This window comes from Amblyomma mixtum, chromosome 5, assembly GCF_055824585.1.
Source record: "Amblyomma mixtum isolate Tamu chromosome 5, ASM5582458v1, whole genome shotgun sequence".
Lineage (NCBI taxonomy): Eukaryota > Metazoa > Arthropoda > Arachnida > Ixodida > Ixodidae > Amblyomma > Amblyomma mixtum.
Genome location: NC_143016.1, coordinates 68,107,299 through 68,133,160, shown reverse-complemented (window position 1 = coordinate 68,133,160; position 25,862 = coordinate 68,107,299). Strand labels below are relative to the sequence as shown.

At 49.8% G+C, this 25,862-nt stretch overlaps 2 protein-coding genes across 5 annotated transcripts in view; one reads left to right on the top strand and one right to left on the bottom strand.

Annotated features, from left to right (window-relative positions):
• LOC149342503 (uncharacterized) overlaps positions 1-25,862 on the top strand; it is a 239,808-nt gene that overhangs the window by 133,822 nt on the left and 80,124 nt on the right. The window lies entirely within an intron of this gene.
• On the bottom strand, positions 19,292-23,565 carry LOC149342504 (uncharacterized). Its single transcript, XM_089542174.1, has 3 exons — positions 23,231-23,565; positions 19,856-20,018; positions 19,292-19,448 (listed from the first exon to the last, which is right to left on the bottom strand). The coding sequence occupies exons 1-3, from the start codon at positions 23,424-23,426 to the stop codon at positions 19,292-19,294; spliced, it is 516 nt and encodes a 171-aa protein (XP_089398300.1). The 5' UTR covers positions 23,427-23,565.

The following is a 25,862-nucleotide window of genomic DNA, read 5'->3' as shown; positions in this document are numbered from 1 at the left end:
CTCACCTTCAAAGAACTTTCTGACCTTTAGGGAAGCCGTGAAAGCTCTGTTATACGAATGAGAAGCAAACCATGGAGCCTGGTTACTTTTGACAAAGACTGTACCTGCGCTGCTGACTGAGAGCGTTGCACTCGAAAGCCGTACAGATCTAATGGTTCTCAGTGGAAAAAACCTGGGACAAGAGCCCTTTCTACATGATGAAAACGTTGAGCCGTTTGGGCAGCGCTCTATTTTCCGCACGAAACATTTTCAAGTGAGCGAAAAGAAATTGGCTGTCTCGCTATGCCAGACGCTCTCTCCAGTCACTGAAAATTCACGCTCACTACAAACTGAAAGCGTTGTTGGAGCACTATATTGGAAGATTTCTTTTTTTTTGTTGTTGTTGTGGTTGTACACCGCCGTTAGTCTGAAAATGGTAGGTTTCAGCGCGGCTGCAATATCATTTGAGCATTTGCTTCCACTGTTTCGCAGTGTAGAAGCCGTATACGTTATGGTGGCAGCGCTGAAAAGCTTTCAAAGCCGCGGCACTGGTCCTATTTGATTAGCTAAGTCTGATTAGTTGAAGTCAGCGAAAATTAACTAAGTGGCACGTGCATGATTTGCGTCGCTGCATTAGTTTTGGTGCAGCTCGCGTGCAGGGGGTGCATATTGTTATTACACTGGGACGCAAAAAACAGATAATCGAGCTTTGCACTCTCGTGCAACGGACTTCCGACTGTAAATGTATATGTTCGTTTCCAAAGCGCACACGCGACCGGCGTAAAAGCCTCTCGTGTTTCGGAGAAACATTGAGAGAAAGCATGCAGGCCCGTTCGTTTGTATAAACGGGTTGATGAACGAGTACACGCATATACACGTTTTCGCGATGAGCACGCTCTAATGAGGGCCGCTTCCTTTTATTAGTGACGTGGCGTGCTAAACGTCTATTGTTGCGGCCTAAAGTTGTGCCCTCTCTAATATTACTAATGTTCGTCCGCCACTGTTTGGCAAACTGTCAAACCGGCCCTGGAGTCTCGTTCCAGCGAGCCTGCGCCAAGGAGCTGCAAACGTTAGAGCGTCGTTCGGTGCGCAGCGTTCTTGTGGAAAGAGAGAGAGAGAGGCCAGACATTCGGCGACGCGAAGACGGGTCGCGCGGCCGAAAGCGCGGCCAATGGGATCGCCCACCGCAACAGAGTCGTCGAGGTTAGCAGGAAATAAAACGATCCGAGTGTGAGACGAACTCGGTTCAGTTGGCTCGCTCCCAAGTGCCACTGGATCAGTTGAAAAGGACGAGCACCCCGAGCGAGCTCTTTGCGGCGGGGACACCCGCTCTCCACTTCCATTGCAGTGGCGCCTGACAAGCGTCCTTTGCTCCCTGATGGGTCCATTAGTGCAAGTCGCCGGCAGCGCTCGCTGCCATTAGCATCCGACGCCGATGAACCGTCCGCGCATCCTATAGTTGCGCCACGCGTGTGTGTATGTGTGTAGGCCTGCAGCTCCAATGCATGTTTTTCTATCCTGCAAGGGGGCGATTGGTCGCGAGGCGCCACCGACCAGCGCGTTGAATGGACGAATGCGTTTCTCTGTGTGCGACGGATGTTTGCACGGACTCACTGTGTTCCCCTCTTGTGTGGCTGTCGCCTTTCTAGAACCCTGCGCGTGTTGAGTGCTGTGTGGAGTGAAAGCGCCAGGAGCGGGAAATGGACCATTGTTTCGAAGGCCGCAGCGGCCTAGATTGACTGCATAAAACGTTCCTTCGTGAGTGGCCGGCATCCGTGCCCTGTGTGTCACTAAAACCGTGCTTATAGTTCAGGAAGCTGGGAAGACGCTCTTTACACTAACCCATTGGTTCCTCCCAATGAAGGGTTGTGATATAAAATGGCCGACTGCTGTGTATCAACTGTAGGATCGCCTAGACACTCTGGTTAGTGAGTTCTTGGTCCACATTACATTCCTTTGCGCGTCTCTAGGTTGCAGGCCAAACTCGTGGATCAGAATGCAAAAATAACTAGACAGCGCTGCTTCGATGCGCACACGTTTTCATTGGGTGGGACGGGTATTCACTCTGTAACTTGGCATTGGGTGCAGGAAAGAAGAAAGCAGAACTCATCAAGGCAGCATGTTATCTGGGGTGTTCTGAGTGTATAGCAAGGCAAACAATGACTGGACAGCCACGTTACACTGTTGTTGTTGCGCTTAGTGATTTGATGTATAGCAGCTTTATTCTTTTAAGTCTGCCCTATTTCTTTGTGCTGTTTAGAGGCTGTCGACGGCTCTTCACGAACAGTAGTTTGGCGTCCCTCATAGCCTGAGTAGCTTTAACGTTAAACCTCGTAAAACCAAACCTAACGAGCAGGAGCGAACAGGAACGAATGAATAGGATGGAAAGCGGAAGTCACATGCGCCTCATTCGCGTGCTACTTGCTTGCAGCTTCCAGCATTCGGAGGTAGTTGGCACATCTGGTCACGTGAATGCTACTTTCAATCAAAAGAAGGGGCAACCAATTGTCACTTACCCGCCGGAGATATCTCATGCCCACGCCATTCAAATCGTACGCACGCTCGTTTTTGCTGCTGACTGGATATGTCGGGCTGAAAACGTGCGCGTATACCTACGCACGGTAATATGCCGGGTTATTATTTTTAAATATATGCAGATTTTTCTTTTAAAAACGTTTAGAGATAAGTTGGTGTGGTTTGTGCCAGGTGAATTATGTACAAGGAGGACATTTTGTGCGTCAGGGGCAAAAGTGGTGTACTGTTATAGAGGCTAGAATAGTACTATAAGACTTGCAGTTTTACGGCTAAATGCTCTTGTAACGCCACTCCGTGCGGCAGTCAAGCGCTTTTCCCCACAGTACGCGATAGAGTTCAAATATGAGACGATTGGTTTATTGAAATTAGCTAATCATCGTTTTAATTGTTGAAGGCGCAAGGTTTTTTTCAGTGAAACTGAACGTCGTCAACATCGAAGGCAAGCCGATTTTATAAATTTTCTGAATGGGTGTTGTGGTTTGAAACATCGGGTGCCGAAAATAGGCTTTTGAAAGTTCATTGAAGTGGCTTTCCCGCGCTAGCCAGTTATAAGATGGCGTCGCTGCGGGTGGCGTCGTCGACGCAATCACGTTAACCTTTTCATAATAAAATGCGTAAATTGCTTCTTTATTGGCTGCGTTAGAAATTCTAAAGACGCTCCTTTATCACTGTGCAATGCGGGAAAGACAATTCAACGAGCTTTCAAAAGCGCAGTTCTAAGGCTCGGAATTTTGAACCACAATGGTGATCCAGAATTTAAAAAAACAAAATGGATCTGCCTTCAGTGTTGACGGCCTTTAATTTCGCAAAATAATCTTGTACCATAAAGCGAAAAATTTTGGAGTTTAGTAAATTTTACTTAACTAATAGTCTTTTAGTTGAGCTAGCTGTACAATCCACTTGCATATGCCACACCGACGTATCACTTACTGTTTTTAAAACGAAAATCTTTATGGATTAAAAAAGACAAACCAACACCATACGTGCGCCTAAAGATTTTGTGCCGGTATTAATGTAAATTAACTCTTCAACATTGGTGACGCCATGCGCATGCAAATGCTTGTCTCATTTCGATCAGAATGATAGCTCTTTTCATCGTTGCCGTATTTTGTTGCGACGATTCGCATTACAGCGCAGCTACAGTCCTCAGCCAGCATCGCTTCGCAAATACATACACGCACGCTAACACGCATAGCTGCGCAGCTTCTGTCCGCTGTCCGTTACGGACGTGAACACCAGACAATGATCTATTCCCTCGCCGCGGACGCCTCTTGTTGTCCCTGTAATACTGTTCATCCTCGCAACAGGGCCTCCCCGAGGGTATTTTTTTATGCGGGTGCTTTTTTCATCGCCGCTGTTCGTCTGACGAGTTTTTGGCTGCCACGGAACTTTTTTTCTCCACTTTTTTTTTTTTTCCTTGTCTCTCGTGAGGGCCTTCCTATCTGTTTACCCTCGTGTTAACGCGGGCAGCGCTGCACAGTCGGCTGAGGCTGAGCCCGGCGAACTAAAAGCGACCCCCCCCCCCCCCCCCCTCTCTCCCGCCGTCGTTGCTGCCTTGTCCCCTTTCCACCACTGTAGGCAGCAGAGGAGACGCGTCTTCTCTTCTCCCGAGGGGCCGTTCGATCCGTGTTGGGCAGCGAGCAGCGGCTCTCCGGAAGCAGGGTTCGCTGATGGACGGGCTCACGGGCGTGTTAGATGCGCTCGCTTGGCCGTTAAGCCGGGAGCCCCAGCGTCGTCGCCCGGTGCCTCTTTTACACTTGACCCTGTCGCGTCGCTTAGCGCCACGCTGGGCTCTGCCGCTGCCTCTGTCGCGACAGGCCGTTCCGGGGTTTTATTTATTTTCTTTTCTTCCGCAGTGGCCACAGCACAAGGCGTGGTCTCAGCAGTAACCAGCATAGCCGATGATAAGAGCAGTGGTAGTAGCGTATCAAGGAAAGTGGTGGGGATCACGGTGATATGTAAAAAGTAGCTGTAGTCATGATAGTCATTGTAGTTGCGAACTGGTCATTGCCAGTTGTTTGTGCCGTCGACAACGTTAGCATTAGTAATGGTAGGGGTTATAGTAATGAAGTCATTTCAGCGCCTGCCGCTGTACGGTACTAGTGCAACTCGTTTACTTTTGTGAATGAATGCATTGTATAGGATTGTGTAATGACACACACACGCATGCACACACACACACACACACACACACACACACACACACACACACACACACACACACACACACACACACACACACACACACACACACACACACACACACACACACACACACACACACACACACACACACACACACACACACACACACACACACACACACACGCGCGCGCGCGCGCGCGCACACGCACGCACGCACGCGCGCGCGCGCGCGCGCGTTTTCTCGAGCAATCTTTTTGATGGCTCCACATTCGTGCGAGAGTCAACTGCTGCACTAATGCGACCCTCGTTGCCTGATTATGTCGTTATGATTGTGTTTTCTGGTTTTCTTTTTCGCTGGCGGGAACTTTTCAAGGCGCATTTATGTTTCTCCGCACGGCTCAGTTTGTGTTGTTCAATTTTCATTCTTCCTACAGCGTGTTTCCCAACTCCATGCGCGTCAATTTTCCAGGCATTCCGGTGCAACGTCCTCGGCCACGGCTCCAAGCTTGCGCTCTAAGCTGACGAGCGTGCCGCTGCGCCGCTGAGCGGTGTTTGCCAGCAGGATGTCCTAGCCTCCCTGTCGGGACTGCTCGTCTATCCATTCATTAGGTCGCTTTCCCTTCGCTAAGCGTAATTTGGTTACATGTCTTTCATTTTTTTTTATCTTCTGTTCCCGCGCGATCCCTAGCCCGCGGTTCATTTCGCAACTGAATTAAAGTTTCGACATATGCCGTCTCTTCCACTCGGTAAATCTCCCCCGCCCCCTCCCCTTGTCTTTGGTTATTTTTATTTTTATTTTCCCCGTACTTCTACGCTTCTTTTTTTCGCGTTTGACTTAAGGGGACTGCCGCCTTTTCCAACCGAGTCAGAACGTCAAAGAAGCGCCGCGGAACGCCGACAATCTCCGACCACATCGACAAGTCACGCTTGTATATGGCGAGCCGAGATTGCGAGGCGTGTCTGGAAAAGTGGTTGCGTGGTCGTCCCGCGGTCTCCTTGTTTCGTTTTCTTCTCCTTTTATATGCTTCCTCCTGGGTTTCCCTCTACGTCTATAGAATGCAGAAGCGACTTCGTTTCGAGGCCTTCTTGTTGTAACGAGTCCTCGCTCTCCGACTTCTCGGACTCTCAGTATACCCGCCTTTCGTCACTATCACAGAGACGTCGTTGTCACGGGAAAGCGAGTAGTCGTCGAATGATAAAGAAAACTAGGAAAGGACTGAAACCGTAGCAAGCGAATACATCGTCCTTGAAGAAGAAAAAGGCGTTCTCATCGATCATCGCTGCGTTGCGCAATTTTTCGAAGAGCTCGAGATTGCGATCTGCGGGGAGTCCGCGGTGCGCGTATGTATTCTACGCGTACACGGGGTTGGAATGTCTCGTTCCGTCGCCGAAGCGATGACAACGAAGACACTGCGCTGAGCGAGTGTCGTTTCCGTCTCCCCTCGGTCCTGTGACGAGATGGCGAGGCATAAACAAGGCCGCGACGGCTGGCGCGCGGCTCGGCGCTCGAAATACAAACATGTTCGAAGGACATCGCGTGGCTTGGCTCGGTATAGCGGGAACGCTTCTTCTCGCCCGCAAGGCCTGTCGCGTGAGCCTCACATCTGTGCGCGGCGCTCGTGTGTGTTTGTGTGTGGTCTCGGAAAGGAAAATGAAAGCAAGAAGGTAAAGGAAAACACGAAATGAGGGAGTGCGCACGTAATACACGAGTGAAAGTCTTGGCATCGGTTTCGCGATTTAGATGGATGGGTCCTCCCGAAGATGCTCTCTTACGGGTATGCGTGGCTCAGACCTGTGAACGTATCTTGTCTCGGTGTTATGCAAGAATACTCTGATCGTATCTGTACTTTTGGGTTTTGTGTTTGGACTGCCTTCCATCGGATAGCTCGAGTTCTTGTTTTACTGTTTTTTTTTTAAAGGAAAGTTTTATGAAAAAGGCATCGCTGTTTGAAAAGATGCCAATAAGGAAATTAGATTCGCTATGGCCTTTCTAAACGGGCTGCGCGCAGCAAGTTTCATTATGACTGCTACAGCAGTGTATACCTACCTTTTAAAAACCCAAGGTGGACGAAATTTCGTTCCTCACTGCCTGAGTCACATTGGGACGTAAACCCCCTATAAACCAGAAGCCCAACTTGTAGTAAAGTCTTTGTCAAAAGTAACCAGGCTGCATGGTTTCCTTCTAGCTTGTATAGTGGAGCCTTGTGGTTTTCCTAAACACCAAAAGTTGTTGGAAGGTAAGAAGAACCCCAGTCCTCACCTTCAACGACCATTTCAGTCTCAGGGAAGCTGTAAGGGCTCCACTGTACGAGCTGGAATCAAAACATGCAGCCTGGTTACTTTTGACAAAGGCTGTACATCTTGGAGCCACTGCTTTACGTCTGTAAGTCTTGCAACAATGACAATTCGGGCCGCTGGGCTCTCTGGTTTTTGTGATCCAGAGATTGCGCAGGCGTACAAGAAGCAAAAAGAAAAAGTGATTTGTCTAGGCTCATGCAACGTTCAGGAGAGTCCTTTCATTTAGTTAAACCATACTTGGAAAGTTGTGGCCTCTGAAGTCGCGAAGCAAGTGCCTTGGAACTAACGAGGTTTAAATCGTTCTCGTTGGAAGCGCCTGTGTCGTTTTTTTTTTCTCTTTCGTCAACGACGACATTATTTTCGTGGCGTACTCAGCAAACAAAAGAGCTTTCCTTTGAACTCTTGTTACCCTCAGGCATCGCCGCCCTGGGTGCCTGAAACCAGAAAAAGCAATTTCATCAGTTATTTTAAAGATGCTAGTGCAAGGAAAAAAAAAATCCGATGTCAGCGTTATTTACTCCTAGTGTTCTTTGTTTCCCGCTTTCTTGTTTCCCTTGAGAGCCGAAATGTCAGTGACCTTTCTGTTCATTTTAAAGAAAGCCACATATTCTTTGTCGCCTTTAGCGGTGGCAGCGTCTTTAATAAATCACTCATGACCTCTCGGAAAACGCTGGGCCCGCAGGCAACACGTGTTGACTACATAGTAATTTTTCCGAACAGGAGACAGCTCGCGATTGGTTCACATGAAAGAGAGAGAGATAGAAATAAATTAACAAGTCCTCTTGCTTATCGGCGAGTGCTGTTCATGAGAGCCTCGCCATGTATGCTGCAGGCCAGGCAAGACTTGGGAACCTACGAGTGCACTGCCAGTGACAGAGCATTGTACTTTGACGACAAAGAAAACAGTATCAAGTGGAAAAGGGCGATATTAAGAAAGGCGAGGTTCAAAAGTCAGACTCCTTTGTTCCCCTTATTACGTCCGCCTGGTCCTCACTGCCACGCGCAGCCCAGCTCTTCCTGGGGGCTCCTTTCAGCTGTATCCGTCCCGACCGACTCAAAAAAATGTTCTCTTCGTCTTTCCTCTCCAAGTCTCCATCCTCCGTGCTATTCACCGCCACGGCGCGGATAAAGAAGAAGAAAATGGGGAGGAAGGAAAAGGAAGGAAAAAAAGGGGATGCATACCGAAATGAGTTTTTCTTTTCCGTCTTTGGCGCGCTTATGCGCCGGCGGCTATTAGCGAACAATGGCAGGTCTGAAATTCTCGCGCGATCGAGAGCAACCGATTGTGTAACTTCATCAAGAGGAAGAGAAGAGGGGTTCCCATCACCCGAGAGATGGCGTTCTTCGCGTCCAAGTTCCAGAACCTCTTCCTCCTCTTCCTCACTTTCCACCCGTCTCCTCTCGGCAGCGCTTCATTCGCGGCTTCTTGACGACTCGCGAGATGCTGGCTGTGCACCGTCGACGACGATTCTCGAGGAAAGAAAAAATAAATGTATAAGGGGCAAACCAACGGGGGATGTTCTTTGTCGACTCCGACGGTATAGCTAGCTAGCGATGACAACCACGCGACGACAACGCCTCGGGGCTTCTGCATGCTTATTCGGCGGCGATGACGGCGTTTGCTCCTTCTCCGCCTGGCGTCCTCTCCCTTTTCCGTTCGACTAACGGAACTCCGCGCCGCGCGCAGACTCTTCCTCCTTGCGCATCGCGGCTCCCATCAACATTCTTCTCTTCTGCTTCACCGGCGGAGGCCTCGCTTTGTCTCTTCCGTCGCGTTTGTTCCGACTGCTCTTGCTTTTGTAGTTTTACTCTTTCTTCTCTGTTGCTCTCTTGCTCTCCTTCGATCTCTCTCTCTCTCTCTCTGTTCCCGCGGCGGAGCCCTCCTTTGTGAAGTGATTACCGCGATGTTTTTCTCCGGGAGGGAATCGAGATTCCGGCCCCGCGGGCAATGCGCGCGGGGAAGGGAGTGGCATAGCTCCCCCTCTGCGGTCGCTGCCGACTGCGGAGCCTCTTGGCGTTGCCGCTCATTGACGCTGGGAGGAAGAGGAGGAGGAGGAGAGAGGTGGCGGCTGCGGTTTCGGTTTGGTGATGTGTGCACGCTTCTTGGAAGCGGCCCCTCGCGGCATAGCTTCTTCGTTGGCGACCGCAATTGAGCGGCCAATTGAAGCGGAACGCCTCAGCCTACCCACTCTTCCGGCGGCCGGACTCGGAAGCTTGTCTTGCTTCGTGAATGTGCAACGCTATCTTCCCGTCGTGCATTTGCTGCTCCGATAGGCGGAGATGAGCGCTATTTTTGCTCCCCCTTCCCCCCTCTTTTTCCTATTTTTTTTTGGCATGTCCTGTGTTGAGCTAATCTCATCCGGCTGTCGGCACTTCTCAATAGCGCGTCGCTCGTAGCTAATCGCGCTCGTCCCCACGTTACATCCTATCAGTGAGTGGTGTGACATCCATTGCTTTCACGAGTGTGTGGCGCTCTTCTAGGCTGGGAGCTTCCCGTGGGAGTGATCTTGGCTTAAATTAGCGGACATGACCAGGCGCGGGCTGATAGATCCGTCTTTTTGACAAGAGGTAGCCGATGAGTGGTGTACTTGCGGTCTGTTTTAACGCGGCTCCTCCAATATGCCGTCGCAGTTGAATGAAGGGATTCGCTTATCTGTTCTCTTCGCCTTAGATTTTTATTGATTCTGTTAGACGTGGGCTTCTTAGTGCTTCCTGTTGGCTGGCGTTCAGCTGGTTACTTGGAGGTTGTTTTGTATGTCATTATCTCGTAGAAGCTGGTTTTGTAGCTTCACATAGTTGGTGTCATGTAAACAGCTTCGGTCTCGGAGGTGAAACTAATCGCAGCTTCGAGCTCGAGGACTTTTAACGCCCAACATATCTTACATGCTGACACCCTAAACGTAAGTTCTCTGACAACGGCTCTACTGTCCAATAAATATTCTTCCTTCCTTACCGTGGCTAGTCTCACTGCAACTTTAAGCCCAAACTTGTGTATTCTTGGCATAACTTGATATGTTCGCCATGCTCAGTTAGGAAATAGTTCTTACAGCAGCGGTGGTGTTTAAAAGCTCGATTACCGTTCAGTCAGAACACAGGGGCCAGCAGTGTTAATTTGGATCCTGTTTAACTATTTGAACTTAGCATTGCCTCTGCTAACGCTAATATGATCAGTGTAGGAGAGCCCATCACCTAGAGCGTACCGAATTTTCGTGTTCAGTGCTGCTATAACGCCGACCATGCGTTGTATAAGCCTCTTCGAGTGTCATCTTTCGACGATATCGCGCAGTTCACGGCGGAAGCGAACGGGCTGCCTGTTTCAGATTTAGGATTTCAAACCCCGAGAACACACACACATGCTCATCGCGCACGCTAGCACCCACTAGGAACTTTACCCGGACTGTCCAAACCTATAGTCGAATACAACTCAAGAACAAAGCGGCTCTTCAAAGGAGTCCCGCCAGCCAGTGGCGTGGACCGATTCTCCGCTTTGCCCGATTATTCCCCTCTCCCTCTTGACCGATCCCATTGAACCAGCTGGCGTGAATTCGCAGAATGTGGCAGATGAATGGGGAATATAACCATGTCTTAAGTAGATTAACCGCGGCGTCATGGAAACCGGTCGACGCCATTGGCTGGACGGCCTCCTTTAAGGGGCATCGGCCGCTTTGTTCTTGAGTTGTATCCGACTAGAGTCAGATATGCGTTCTAACCGTCGCGCAGAGTGAAACGACTCCGGTTGATGTGAATGGGGGTCCCATAGGCAGCTGTCCCTGACGTATACGCCTTCGTGTCGCTGTCGAACTCCGCTCGGAGCGGCTCTCGCACGCACTTCTGGCGCTTCGACCCGTTGGCGCGTGCGCCCTGTGGCGTATATACGTCAGGAACTGTGGGACATCGGCGATGCGTCCTCGCAGGAGTTGCGTGCAGTGCAGTGCAAGCTATAATGCCTTGCCCAGTCCGCTGAGCACGGCAACTCTCTGGTCAAGCGTCCATCCGCTTCCGCTCTAATCGATGCTACGCCCTGTCTGGACCCGAAGATAATTTGAGAAGTGTGGAATTCAAAACCTGGCTTTCTTTTGCGGAATCATGTGTTTAGACTCCCAGAGACGCCCGATAATCTGCATAAACTACCAAGGACAACTGCGAATATAGACATTTCGAGTTTGCATAGGGAAGCATATCTTCTTTTTCTATTGCCTAGCTGAGTGCGTGACGATGAGCACGGTGCATGGCCAGATAGTTTGTACAGTGTTAGGGCCAATCTACGTCTACCTGTGAATATAGCAAAATGAAAGAGAAGAAGCTGTAGCGGCGCTAATATACACACCGGACAAATCAAAGTAGGCGTTATGTAAAAGCAGGGAACGATTAATGGCCTCTATATTTTGCTCCAACCACTTCCCGCATTACAGTTTTTGATTGGCAGCCGCTTTGACGCCATAAATGTTACGCCGTCAAGGTGTCTGTGCGGGAACAAGCTTCCCACGTTTCCTACGTGCACGCAACCTTGAATTAGAAGAAGTGGGTTGCATCGTCATGCGTGACGCAACCAGCGCACTTTTAAACCCTCGCTAGGACGCGGAAGTTTGACGGATATCATGTCCCGCAATCCTGCATCACTTATCTTGCTGCCCCGCTGTAGCTTCCAGTCACTTTTTACGATAAATTCTTCTGAATAGTGGTACTCTTCCTGCAGTTATGAATCGCCCATCTCAGCGCTCTGTACTTGGGCCATGCTACTTCACTGTGAACTGGCGGGACGACGCCCGCCGTCTGCGTACATCTGCGCTGCATGCGACTAGAGCGGGTTGGCCGAGCCGTCTTTATGGCCAGGGCCGCTCCCGGGGGCCTGTTGTGCCGGTGGTTCGACGGGCGGAAGTCTGACCTCCGCCGCGCTGTCTCGCCGTCGACGTACTCGGCTTCTTTATTGGGCGTCGTAAAGTTGGAGAGACAACGCCCCCGTTCATTCTCTTCCCCCCTCGGCCGCCGACCGATAGCGACGCCGTGCTTCGGGAGTGTGTCGTGTGGGACGGCGACGAGCGGCGGCGCGGTGTGAGTGCCGTGACGAACGCCGAAGTTGTGTCCTTCCCGATCCGGTCTTGCATATACGGCGGGGCTCGCCGAGTTGTTTCCTGAATGCGTCGTCTGGCTGGTCTGTGGGTGGTTCGCGGCTGTATCTCTCTTTTTCTTCCGAGGTAGCATGTTCTTGTTCATTCACTCCGCAATCGGGAACCTGTTGCTGAAATTGAAGAGTTGATTTGATGGAGTCCCCGAGGTGGACTCTGTATATCAGAGGGTGACGGTCAGGATTAGATAAGGAACCTGCGGTGGACGATGCGCCCAAGACGTGAGCAACAAGTGGTTGAAAAGTAGGAGTTTAGCGGCGCTCGATAATAAAGCATGCCCTGCATATCCTTGTTATGTCAACACTCAGCACCTAGCGCCGTGTTGCTGCCTGAATAATATTTGATTAGAGCGCGCCTGGGGATAGCTTCTCAAGTTTTCACGCCACCTGAATTCATTGATTTCGGCGAGTGACCTCGACGCGGAAGCCGTTTCGGAAGACACTCTAACCTGACTCGCAGGAAGCGAGACGTTCCGCAGTTTTCTTATCCGATGATGAAATACACAACGCTGTGACTGTGACATAATGGCTGTTCACTCTGAATCTTCTCTGTCGAAGAGTCGCTCTAAAGTAGACCCAGCACCTGTTTGTTTTCTTCGTCCATCTCTTGTTTTTTTTCTTGCGGAGAGTTCGACTGAACGAAGTCTCCACATTTCTAAATTACTTCTCTTATGCCAGAAGTTGGCGTAATCGCTTTTCGCTGCGGTGGCTCAGTGACTGAGGCGTTCGCTGCCGAGGCCAAGGTAACAGGATCCATTCCCGGCCGCATTTAGATGGAGTCGAAGCCATGCGCCTCTATGCACAGGGTTATGAGTGTGATGTGCGCAATCAGTGCACGCTAAGCAACACCAGGGGCTCCGAATTAATGCCGGATCTCTTCACTGTACGGCGTCCCATATATGATACGTGCAACTTAGGGACTTAAACCCTGTATATCTACCGCACTATTGCTACACGGTTGCGTCGCGACGATTCAGAGGTTGTCTTTTCTCCCCGCTTTTAATAGAGCTGTCAGGAAGTGTTTATGGGAGGGTGAACTTGGCCTAGTTCCCTACGCAAAGCATTCCGGGGAGACCGTTAAAGAACTGCCTCCGTGGCCACGTGTCCCACATAACTGGGGTCGCGCCCGGCGGCAGTGCGCGTCGTGGCACCCCGGCGAGTCGTACAGCCGCGCCGGGACGTCGAGGTCGTGATTAAGGCTTTATACGAAACAGCTCCATCGAGCGGCGCAACTACATCTGTAGAAATGATGAAAAACGACCCCACTGCGAGAGCGCGCACTTGGCGCCGTCGGCTGCGCCGCTGGTCCTTTATGTTACCTTCTTTTTTTTTCTCCTTTCTTTTCCCCCGGCGAAGTGTCGCGGTTATGAGAAGTTACTGCGCTCGGTACGAACCCTCGATGGTCGCATTTTTCACTCGGAACCAATGGTGGCGCTCCCTTCTCGCAGTCTAGGTCTTGCCCTCTGTCCTGCTTTGTAAGGTCGCCGTCATCGCCTGCTCCGTAGCACTTCTCTGTGTATACTCGTCGCGGTACTCACGCCCCTCTGCCGCGAATAATACGAAAAGAAGGTGGGAGGCGCTGTAAAAAGCCGGTCGCCATGAATTTCCTGGAGTGCAAAGTTAGCTTAGCTGGTGCGTCTTGTTGGGCAACTCCTGATGCATCGTGCTGCAAGCGCCATGGTTTTACACACTGCGACTCACAAATCGCGTGTATTTTGGCCTGCAGGAATTGCTCGCTGGCACCTCGATCGTCCCTGACCACTCCTCAATTCTGCAAGCGCATACCTTGTGGGAATCCTGGCTTTCCGCCGTTGCCTTTGCGCGGCTCTGCACAACCTCCACTGCCTGTAGTATCGAACATGGTGGCCACCATTCATCGTGCTCTCCGAGCTGTACCAACCTGGTAGAGAAGGTGACCTGTTATCGTCATCGTCATCATCACAATCATCATCATCATCGGCCGAGTCACGTGCACTGCAGGACAAGGGCCTCTTCCGCTGATATCCAATTAACCCTTTCCTCGCCAGATGTCGTCATCCTACTCCAACAAAGTCCCTTCCGTCATCGGCTCGTCTGTCTCCGCTCTCATCTGCCCCGGTAAACAGGTTCCCGGTGTCCTGGTAAACTTGTCGCCATCTGGCCATCTTTCAGCTGATTCCAGTCCCTGCTGCAAACTTAATGCGGCTGATATCTTTCCTGGACAAGCATAAATTTTCTTCTTGCCTTGTCTTCGCGTTCTGGCTGTGTCCTCAAGCATTCTGCGCTGTTACGAAGACGGTTTCAAGATATAGTGCAGTCATGAGCAGTATGAGAGGTGGGAAACCTTTTGCACGAAATTGCAAATTTTATGGTTATTTCCCCACTAAATTTGTGAATGATTTTTGCATAAGATACGCCGGGAAGAAAACTAGTTAGAAAACAGGATGAAATGTACTTGTCACACAGAACTACTAAGTAATATATACATGAATGCTGAAGTTTTGTTCCCTCTTATATTGCTCACGACTGTACACGGGTAGGTCGACAGTGACACAGAGAGTGCTATCAGGAGCTGTCAACGCTGCTTTCAGCGAATGCATGGATGGACGAGTACGGAGAGGCAGGCATGTTGTACGTGCTGACAGCGGACGGTAAACTGCGAGATGACCGAGGACCGGTGTTGTGGCGGAGGTTGCGGATATTCAACGGGCGCCGTTATCGTTAGTTAGCGAGAACGAGCTTGTTAACTAGTACAGTCGCGTAAAGTGAATAAACCCGCCCAAGCGACAAAAGGGACACCGGGGAATCAGCGCGTAATTTTCTCAAATTGGTGCTCCCAAATGATTGCCGAGTTCCTGGCACGAGTCCGTTTTGCAGCTGTAAAATATTCGTTGTCGTTGGTTCGCGCCCACGAGGCCACGTCAGACAATCCCGGGGGAGCTGTAACGACAGCGGCGCGAGTTAGGCTTGAATAACTACGGACGAGGAAGTAACGGGCCACGTAAACACGGCGCTGGTTAGGAGAGAGCGACGTTACGGCGAACAGGTTTGGTGAGCTTTGCTTGTTTTATTTTTTTCCTTTCTTCCTTGCTCCGTTCCGCTCGCGTGCGTAGCCACAATGAAAGAAGGATCGTGAGGGTGTTGTCTGTCGCAGCTGAAGTTCGGCGTCGGGTAGTTAGCACCACGATAAAGAACTATTCGCCGTCTTTCCTACGTCCAGAGGACTTGCGCAGCCGTTGCGTATACTTCCAATAGGTTTGATTTCAGGAATGTTTTGAATACCGCAGGAACACCTGTTACGCTGAGCGAACTAATTATATGTAGTTAGATAGTGCATTCTGTATGTCTTTAATGAACCATAGTGATATTCTAGTACGAATACTTTCCGTAAGTCTCACATAATCGTAGTTTCTAATCGATATGAGTTCAACTTAAACTTCAGATGGAGGAAAGCACGCCTAATCTCCGCAGTCTGGCGCAATTAAAACATAAAATATTGCATTATTCAACACCACCTCCGGAAGAAGGCATTGTGCCTGCGACTGGCCTCAGTTGTGGCTAACAACATTTGTGTTGTGCGCTACTTTCAGTCACATAAAATCAATAATAATAAAAATAAAAGTGGAGAGAACACCTAAGGTCTGCCTTTAGGTTTGGTTTGGTTTGGTTTATGGGGTTTAACGTCCCAAAGCGACTAAGGCTATGAGAGACGCCGTAGTGGAGGGCTCCGGAAATTTCGACCACCTGGGGTTCTTTAACGTGCACTGACATCGCACAGTACACGGGCCTCGAATTTCTCCTCCAAAGAAATTCAACCGCCGCGGCCGGGATCGAACCCGCGTCTTTCGGGCCAGCAGCCGAGCACCATAACCACTGAGCCACCGCGGCGGCACCTTCCTTTAGGGTATGACGTGCCAGCGTAAATGGGTTAATGCCCATATATGCAGAGTCGGTTATTGTTTTTAACATTCAGGGATCACTAGGGGTCCTCATACCACTCCTGGCACTGTGAAAACCGGTTATGCGATGCGCCACTGCCTTGGGATGGCAGGTGCTGCCACCTGTGGGACTTTGCGACCCACGCTGCTCTTCCTGGTCAACCACTCGCGACCAGTTGTTAACTTTTATCCGACACAGGCATTCATATGTACTTGCGTATATGACTCTCTAATGACGAAGGGCACATTCGCGCAATTAAAGAAAAAAATGAAACCGTCACCTGCCAAGGTGGGCAGTTTGCTCACAATCCAGTGTCGAGGCTGTGATGACGTTACAAGGTCATGTGACCTTGGCTATCGCATCAATATACGTCTGCTCTCATCGTGACATTTACGAGAGTATTCCTCAAAGTGCGATATGTAGCCAACAGATTTTGCTCTCTTAATTCGTTATGTTTTCCGCTCTAGCTTGTGACTATTCCATGTATTATATCTCTGCTTTTGTCAGAACGACTGGGTAAGGGGGCCAGTCAAATTGTCCATGGACAGCTTTACTCGTCTGCTATTCCGTGTATTTATTTATGCATGGAAAATAGACATTTGTATTTGCCTAATCAGATGACGCGCGTTTTCATTCCTCGGCCTTGTAATAGGACTATTTTCTGACGGGCTAGTTCGTGCACGTCAATTAAAAAACAAAAAAAACTATACGAAAAGTCGGAGCGACGGGAAAAGACATACACGCAGCGCTTGCTTCTAACTTTTATTCGAAAAGTTACAAGCAGCCCTTTTTTATAAAGCTTTTAGCTCTGTGTAAAGTGGTGGTCGTGGAACCTGTAAAAAGGGCGCCTTCTAACTTTTAGAATAAAACTTGTAAGTCGGCGCAGTGTGTCTCTCTTTTCCGGTCGCTCCATCCTCCTTGTTTTTGGCGAAGTTCTTGAAATGCCCTGTAATAATCTAGCTTGGATGCCTTCCGTTTTTATGGGGCTGCAATTTTTCATCCGAAGCGGCAGTCTGCGGAATCATTTCGTGCGCATGTGTGTTGAAATAATGGGAATGATTACGTACCCCACCACGAAGTTGTAGAAACCAGCGGTGATATCGCCTTTTTCTTTTCTTTTTTTTGCGCGCCCTGTTGCTTGGTCGCCGATCAGTACTTGTTCAGTCGTGTCACGCACTCGAATCAGCTAATGCGATCATAAGGTTCGCAACGCACATCGGTGAACATAGACTCTAAAGAGGAATACGCCTATATGGGAGTAAAAAGGGAATAATCTGTCTTGTAGCGCACTCCCTTTTATAAGAGGGTGTGTGCTAGAAAACAGCTTACCCCCTATTTACTCCTTTGTGTTTAGAGCGTAGCTACACAGAATGCCGCTCCAGGACCTGTATCCGCACTTGTTGGACGAATTTCGTACTGCGCAGCAAAAAAATAATGAAATGCACCGTCGTGAGGTACTCCAGCAGAATGGTAAGTTGGGCTAGTTTGGTTGTTTTCATTTTAAAAGAAATGCACAGCGCGAACTAGAAGAATAAGAATGGGGTGGAGCGCATATGGCAGGTTCTCTCAGATCATGAATGGTAGCTTACCAATATCCCTGAAGAGAAAAGTATACAACAGCTGTATCCTACCGGTACTCACCTATGGGGCAGAAACGTGCAGGCTAACAAAGAGGGCAAACGGAGAAGAGGTGCACAACACATCGCTTGTGTTGTGCACCTCTTCTATGCTGTGCACCTCTTCTATGCTTGTGTTGTGCACCTCTTCTATGCTGTGCACCTCTTCTATGCACCCTGGCCAATGCCCCGCCGTGTGTATGGGCCATTAATCCTGAGGACATTGTCATCATCATAATCATCACAACCACCACCACCTGTCCTTTGTCCGTAGTCTATGCTCGTGCTGTGTATTTCTTTTTTAAAAGTGCAGTTTCTGTTTGTACTGTCTGGCAGTGCATCAAGGTGCCGTAGGAGCTGCACAACGCTGCGGGTTGGATCTTCCGACTAGCTATAATGCTATAGCCGGGCGCTTTGTGACGTCGTCACTATGCTTTCCCGTTGTCGCCTCCGTCGGTGTGGGGCAGCCGCGGTCGCCTGTCGAGCCCGCCTCGTGTCCATCCGGGCACCACCAGAGCGCTTCATCCTATTCCCCCTCACTGCGGAGTACATACGTTGGCGCGGTCTTCGTATGCAGGTGCCTGCTTCCCCGCGGGACGACGTCGATTGGGCCCATCACTGAGTAATGCACGAGAGTGCGGGCGGGCCTGTCTTCGCTTCTTTCGTTGCCCGGGCCCTGCTGGCTACTTGGCGCCACGCTCTGGTGGCCCTCGCAGCCATTCATTGTGCACGCGAAGATGGTGCTGCGCGCATCCTGGGCGACGCTCAGCGCTTCCTTCGCGCTTGACCGGCTGCCGGGGACCGATAGGCCGCTGATGGAGCGATCCTCCTCCACACTGCCCCCTCGGGAGAAGGGCCCTCTTTGCGGGCTTGCTAGGCGCGGAGGAGCAGGGCCAAGAATGGGAGCGGTGTATATATGCACCGAGGAGGAGGCGAAGCTTCGCCACGTGGTCCCGAGAAGGGCAGAGCTTGCCTATATATAATATATGTCACTTACCGTGAGGCTGGTGCCAAGACGTATGCGATCTATAGAGGGTTCCTCGTAAGGCGGAAACACGGCGCGAAGGCGCGATTCACGTGATGAAGCATCATGATGAAGTAGGTGGATAGGCGAACGCGGTTGAACACTGAGGGAATGTTAACCGACATGTAAAGCAAGATCGTCCCACCGCGGATTTGCAGTAGAAGCTGGAGGTGCATCGGCTCCACTCTGCGATTTTAAGACGTATGCAGGCGATTCCAGATGGTTCACGAAGCCTGTCGTCGGTATGATGGGCAATTAGAGATTTGTCAGCCCTCGATGTGCGCAGCTGTTTTGCTCTGGTAGTGGGACTAAGGTATCTCGAAATGGTCTTCTGTGCGCCAAGTTCCGGTCCCCGACCCACAAGATTCTTAGTGTTTGCTGTAGAGTCACCGTCACTTAGGTCAGTATGCGCAGCCTCCGTATCTGGCTGCAGGCGGCGGCACCTTAGCTTGGTTTTAGTTCGCGTTGTAATGCGGCATGGACCTCCTAAACTGTGCCGTATTGGTGAAATAAACCACCTGACGGTGTGGTCGAACGGACCACTATACTTGGCGCACCCAAGTTCTTTTTCGTGTTTCAAGCGCTTAGGAGCCGAGGTACCTGATGATTCATCGTAATGAAACATTGCAATGCTCCGGTCACAACCTTTAATTACTCCTCAGTGGCAGATCGAGATCTCTTGGACTTGGAGCGACTTTTCGGCTTTCTGCGAGCTTTGGCTTTTTTCGTTGACCTGATCTCTTCTTCCAGAAAAACCACCGTTGTATCTTCAGCAGTCTCCTCCGCCTTTCTCTCTGCTTCTAGTTGACTGAAATCAATCAATCAATCAATCAATCAATCAATCAATCAATCAATCAATCAATCAATCAATCAATCAATCAATCAATCAGTGCGATATAAAATGTAACGCTCATTTTGTGAAACTGCGGTGAGCCAACCAACAAGAATTCAGTATAGGTCAGACGACAGATCGTGTCAGGCTTTAAAAAATACAGTAAAAATAACTATCGCTCTTCCGCTCCTAGTCAGCGGACATGGGGGAACATAGAGGTACAGCTCGTAAACAATCTATAGCGCGGGACATCGGTTAATCCAAAAATATTGTTGTTCGCGGTGGTCGTGTAGCTTCAGGTTATGGCGGTTACGCAACAGATGATACATTTATGCGGTCGTTTTCCTTTAGCACCGTGGGAGCTGCAAGTACAGGGATCTCACTCTTCCTCGTCTCGTGGGCCGAGCCGCCGCGCCTTTGTCTTTTCCGCACGCTCGGTGGTCGTTGTCGTCGGTTCAGTCTCGGTGGCGGTAAACTTCTTCCTGAGCGCAGCCATGCGGTCGGGCCCATCCCCCTTCGGCAGGAAAGCTGCGCCGACCAGCACCCCTGTCGTGGCGGCAGGCAGGCAAAAAAAAAAGTTAATGATTCGGCAGAATTTTTCCGAATGACGGTGCTAAAATAGATTTTTGCCACTAGGACGCCGAGAAGACTGTTCAGAATGATTATTTGGGCGAGCCTTCAAGTTTGTCTTGTGCAGACCCCTGTAAAACTGGTGTATAGACAGCCTATAGACTTCTTATAAACTTTGTTGCCTTCCTATAGATATTTCCTATTGATATTTCCTATAGATAGACTCTCATTAGACAAAAGTATATAAAATTTTATGGCCACAAGTCTATAGGTTGTCTATAGACTGTCTATTGGATTTGTATTGCCTATAGACCATTCTGTAGGATTTGCCTATAGTCTGTCTGTAGACCTTATACACAAAAGTCTATGGACAGTCTATAGACTGTCCAAGGAAATTTTTGTAAGGGCAAGGTTCACTAATGCGACTGCAGAGCGGCTCTTCACTGGCGTGAGACTACAAGGCGACGCCTAGGGAGAAGAGCTGGAGTTAATGCAGACGCTTTTTTAAAGCGAAAGTTGTGGTATCTTTGGTTTAGACGCATAGCCGTGCATTCGACCATGTGGCCTCAAGCGTCTGCCGTAAGACCTCTAATTACTTGGTAAAGTAATAATTTTGCTTAATTAACTTAAACTCGTTTGAATTAAATGGCCACCAACGTGTTGGAAGGTGGCAGCGGAGAGGAAGAAATCCCCCTCTGAGAAGGGGAAGAGGGAGAGAGCGAGAGGGAAGATTGAGAGAGAGGGGGTGTGGAGAGAGGGAATAAGCCAAGTGGCTAAAATTAGAGCTAAAACAGCTTTCGCTGATTAATGCTCTAAGCCGGTAAGCTTAGCTTTACAAATTTTTTTTACCCATTATAACACCCAGTGTCACGAACTGGGGCAAACTAAGTGTAGGCTGTGCATTCTTTTCCAGATTGAGCTTGGGTACAAATGTACCAAATGAAAATGTATTCAATGTAAATGTGCGGTATCGAGGAAGCTGTGCGAAGGAAAGGTCGCGAATGTGCGACTACCAACAAAAGTTCAACTACGCACCATGTCTCAATTTATGAGAAATTTCGCGTAAAAAAAAAGAAGGAAGCAAAAATTGTTTCGGAACAAATTTCATTCCTTGGGCCCTTCACAGTCGCCCGTGCCTTGACATTCTTTTGGTGAATAACTTGTTGTCTCCTTGTTTGTCGCAAATTGATGACCGTGTACTTAGTACCTGCTGAAGGAAATATCCGCTTGCCATTTCAAATCTGTTCTTAGTTTTCTCGCTTCTCGACACTGGCGCTGTCGGGACTAGCGGGGGATGGAAAGTAAAAACGGTATGCAAATGGAAGATGATCAGTGAAGAGTCGGATTTCGATATTTTGAACTCGAAGGGTACAAAAATCTGCGCGAATAGACCGATTTCACAAAGCCTACTGCGCAGGCGCGCGTTTACCGGAAGTAGCCAGCCGCAATCTTGGTTGTTGTCCTTCGTGGCGTCGCCTGCCTGACAGCCCACTTTGCATTTTGATTGGCATTATACCCGTTCGCAGCACCTTTCCGCCGTTTCATTTATTGTGTTGAGCTAAAGGAAACAGAGACGCCACGAGGAGTTTCGAGGTGTGCAGTTCTAATCGCGGCAGGAGCAGCGCAGAGAGGGTGGTCAGTTGCTGCACGAAGTGGAGTGACCGCGGCGGCAACGCTGCGCTTGTTACTCGAACCTTGCTTTTGAAAATGTTGCATGCAGGCGACGATGAAAACTCTCTTGACCGTCTCTTTCGTTCAGTTTTTCAGCAGAGCATTTCAACGCCTAGCGATGCACGCGTTTTGACGTCTTCAGACAGTGTTTACATTTCCAGCCATCTCATTTTGCGGTTTCAGTATTCGCTGTATTCATCTGGGCATTCGCTATAGACGTGTCACACTGCGTTTGCTGTCTTTATTTTTTCATCATGGCCTTTGTCGAAAACTGGCCATGCGGTAGATTTTTTTTTTATTCCACGTGCTCGGTGGGTCACCAGCATGCAGGAAAGCTGGACAGTTCGAGTGAGCTATGCTGTTTTTCTAAATGGAGTTGTGACAAATGCTTCTGTTTAGTGTTAAATGAGATAAGAAGAAGCCAAATGTGGAGGTTCTGAGTTCGCCAAATTAGGGTTGAATTGTTTTTAATTTCGTGAATAATAGTTTTATTTTGATTGTAACGGCACTAATTACTTTTTATTTATGTTAATATAATCTTTGCTGCCAGGGCGCCTCCCGTACGACTCACTCTCGCTATTTTCTCAGTATGAGTCCGAACACGTTGACTGACCGGTAAACACCAGATGGCCTTTCTATTTTTCGAAAATACTCAGCAAAATGTGGGTGATATCCCGACATAAATGGTACGTGGCTGAAATGGCAATATCACGTACGCTTAACGACTGATAGGCAACAAAACGTTAGAGATTATTCAACATTTCCATGGTTTTATAGGCTCGCTTTCTCATTCCGTGAAATAGAGGAAGCGCTATCGCTAGTATGGCAGCTCGAGATATCGGCAGTGGATACGCGCATCGAACATACATTATGTATTCCTGAATATTACAATAAAACTTAGCACAGTTGTTAACTTACAACCTTACATCGGGCAAAAATCGCTACAAAAACGGCTTGACGACGCAGCACGAAGGTAAATCCGATCGCCTTTTTTTTCGGTAATTTAAGGGACTGCCTCAATGCTAAGCGGTGCGTTAAAGGCAATTCAGACAGCTTCACAACTTGAAATTTGCCATTTGTCAATGTCCACTGATCAACAGGAATAAGACGGCTAAATGCACTGACCAGGACTTCGGCTGCCTCTCGTCAACAGCTTCTACGCTATGCCTTGGGCGCCTTTTCTTTTCGAGAAAACGAAAAATCCGCGACCCTCTGCTTCGCGCAGTTGTCGGAGCTCATGACACCCGTTAGGTTAACCCACTTGCCCCACAAATGCAGCATTAATGCAGAAAAACATCGTGTGGTGACGCAAACAGGAAAGCTTCTCGCGCGTGCGTCACGCACCGCGCCGGCGAGGCCGCCGGCCGGAGTACCACAACTCCCAGAGTGCATCGCGGCGGCGGTGGCGTAGCGCAACTGCACGTGAAATAGGTCTATTGATTTCGAATAAACCGGGAGTTCGAGTTAAGCGAAGTTGCAGTAAACGAGGTTCTATGCTTATCATCTCGCCCCCGCACCTGCCAGTAGCAAGCCGGCAATGGCGCCCACGACGACGAGGTCCTCCTTTCCGGCGATCTCGGGCGATCTGGCCAGCTGGTAGATGCTCCGAGGCAGCCCCGCTTGTTCCGAAGACCGCTCCTTCTCGGGCAGCAGGTGATCCATGCTGCCGAATGTGGGAGAAGGCGCCACGGGGCCCATGTTGTGGCGGGCCATGGCTGACGCTGTGTTGCTGTGCCCCGCTGCGCTGGCGGTGTTTGTGTGGGCTCAAGGAGGGGCGCTTGGCCCTTCTCTCTGCCGGACGGGCTTCAGCCTCCGGGAGGGACGGGTCCCGGTTTCGACGTCGGCTTCGGCAAGAGCCAGCCTGCACGATAGCCGACGGGGAGCATGATGATGCTAATGATTGTTTCATTGGGGGGGGGGGGGGGGTTATGGGCCTAACGGTTGTCGGCCGTCGAGGTAGGGTCTAGGACTCCGTGTTTGCAAGCGCTCCTTCCTAGAGAAACCGGGGTACCAGGTGAGTACAGCGCAAAACTTGAGCCCATAGAAAACCCAGGGACGGATTTATCGGTGAACCTTGGAAGGCGTAGACAGAGGGAGGGAGGGGGGCTTTTTGAACAATGCAGTTTCTCAAATCGTGATTCTCACATTTAAACGTTCTCGCTTGGGGCTGAGCAAGCGGTGGGGAACGGGGGGGGGGGGGGGGGGGGGGGGGGGGGGGTGCTGAATTATTTCTTTTTTTTTTATTTCGTATGGTAAAGCAACATTGTTGACAACGAAGCTCGCCGTAGTGGAGGGCTGCAGTTTAACCCTTTCTGATCTGTCTACTCAAACGATGGGAACAAACAGTATCACTTTTTAAAACCCCGTAGTCATGACAATTTATGCGATATAAACAGAAATTAAAAAAAAAAATAAATAGAGGGGACGCTTAAGCTCCGCCCTAAGGGTATGACGCGTTAGCGTGATGTGTTAATTCCCATATATGCAGAAAGTCAATCTCTGCTGAACGTTAATATATCCCTGGGAGTTCTCATACTCCTCCTGGCGCAGTGTTGCAGCGGTTAAGCGATGCGCCATTGCTCAGCGATGGCAGGTGCTCCAGCGGTGGGCATTGTGCGGCCCAGGTTGCTCTTCCCGATCGACCACTCATTAACAGCCACCTGGCATGGTGGACAGTTTGCTTAATATTCGTTGGGCAGGTTGTGAGGACGTTGCGACAAAAATTGTTCCTCACATCCTTTTCCGGACGTTAAAAGGCGCTGGGAAGGTATGCGAAAGTGCAAGGCGCACAATGTGCAGAAGTAGAACAATAAGCGAGGCTGGAAAAAAAGACGCAACAGTAAAAGAAGATTAAGAAAAATAGAAGATGAAGGAAAAGAACTCTGTTTATCTTCGTTCACCCCGAGCGAGGTGAATGCATTAACGTTAACGGGCGCTATCTGTCAATTTGGGAAGCATGTAAGAGCATCATGTTCCCTAGCGCAGCCACCGAAAAGGCTACGCTGTTTGGGCGTATAACGTATACGTATTTACACCTGTTGAGGATGTTTCGGACAGCCAAATCGGCCACTATGGCCACTTGCGAACTGGGAAGAGCAGCGGGTCCACACTTACGTCAGCGGTGGTAAAAAAAAAAAAAAAGTTGCTTCAATACTTCTGATCGCAGCTGCGGTCATTGCTGTTTTCAATTTCACTTGCGCTGATGCTACGCAGGACTAATTTTCTTCGTAAAAGAATTTGCACGCTCAGCTGGATGGCTAAAACACGCTGAGTTCGGACTGTTGGAACTATTATAGCCGTTACGTCTTTGCACGAGGACACGCTCTCATAGCTCAATAGTCGAGCATGCATGCACCGCATATCATTACTTGCGTTTTCACTGGCTGCTAAAAATGCTGATGTAGGCCCGTTAAGAAATTCAGGATATTACGAAAAATTGAGAGCTTTGACTTCATCGCTGACTTCGAGCGCCTGAATTTCTGATATTCACCCTACGCTAGCCTTCATAAGAAGTTAAACACTTCGTATGCATCCGCGAGTGCTCCTGGGACTCGACGAACGAATGAGCAGAGGCGGAGACACAAAACGCCCGGTGCAGAGCTCAAACGTGACGCGGCGGGCAAGCGGATCCCGAAAGCATACCTCGAGCGCACTGTCACGTCTCGCAATTGCGTAACACTCGATTCCGCGACCTGTCAGGCGCTGCGTGCAGAGCGCGGCAAACCGCCTATCGAAAAGCAGGCTTACTGGTTTTTTCCCCCCGAAAGCACTTCAAGGATGCCGGCGCCGTAGATCCTGTGCACGAAACTGCATGCCTGCTGCCTCTGTCTTGCTTTTGTCGTCTTTCTCTTCTTCGCTTCCCGTATACGCCGGTCTTCGCGCGGCTTTCTCAAGCGTCCCCTCACTTAAGCCCGACGTTGTCCCGACCGATTTCGCAACCTGCGAACTCGTGCATGATATTTATGCATACTTTCCCGCGGCAGCGGGTTCAGGGAACGATTGTGCTGCTACCTGACAGAGACAGAAAAAAAAACGAAAACAAAACATTCTTTCAGACTCGAGTGGGATTGCGACAATATTTTTAAAGCGCACAGTGGCGACAAGCGTGTATTTGCGAAGCATCTTCCACGAGCCCCCCCCCCCCCCCCC

What these genes read in the sequence shown, in the direction of transcription:
- LOC149342504 (XM_089542174.1), bottom strand. Translation starts at nt 23,426, where the DNA reads ATGGCCCGCCACAACATGGGCCCCGTGGCGCCTTCTCCCACATTCGGC. An exon ending in TGCCGGCTTGCTACTGGCAG is followed by an intron (nt 20,019 to 23,230) that starts GTGCGGGGGCGA and finishes CCGCCACGACAG; the next exon opens with GGGTGCTGGTCGGCGCAGCT. An exon ending in GGCCCACGAGACGAGGAAGA is followed by an intron (nt 19,449 to 19,855) that starts GTGAGATCCCTG and finishes GATTGATTTCAG; the next exon opens with TCAACTAGAAGCAGAGAGAA.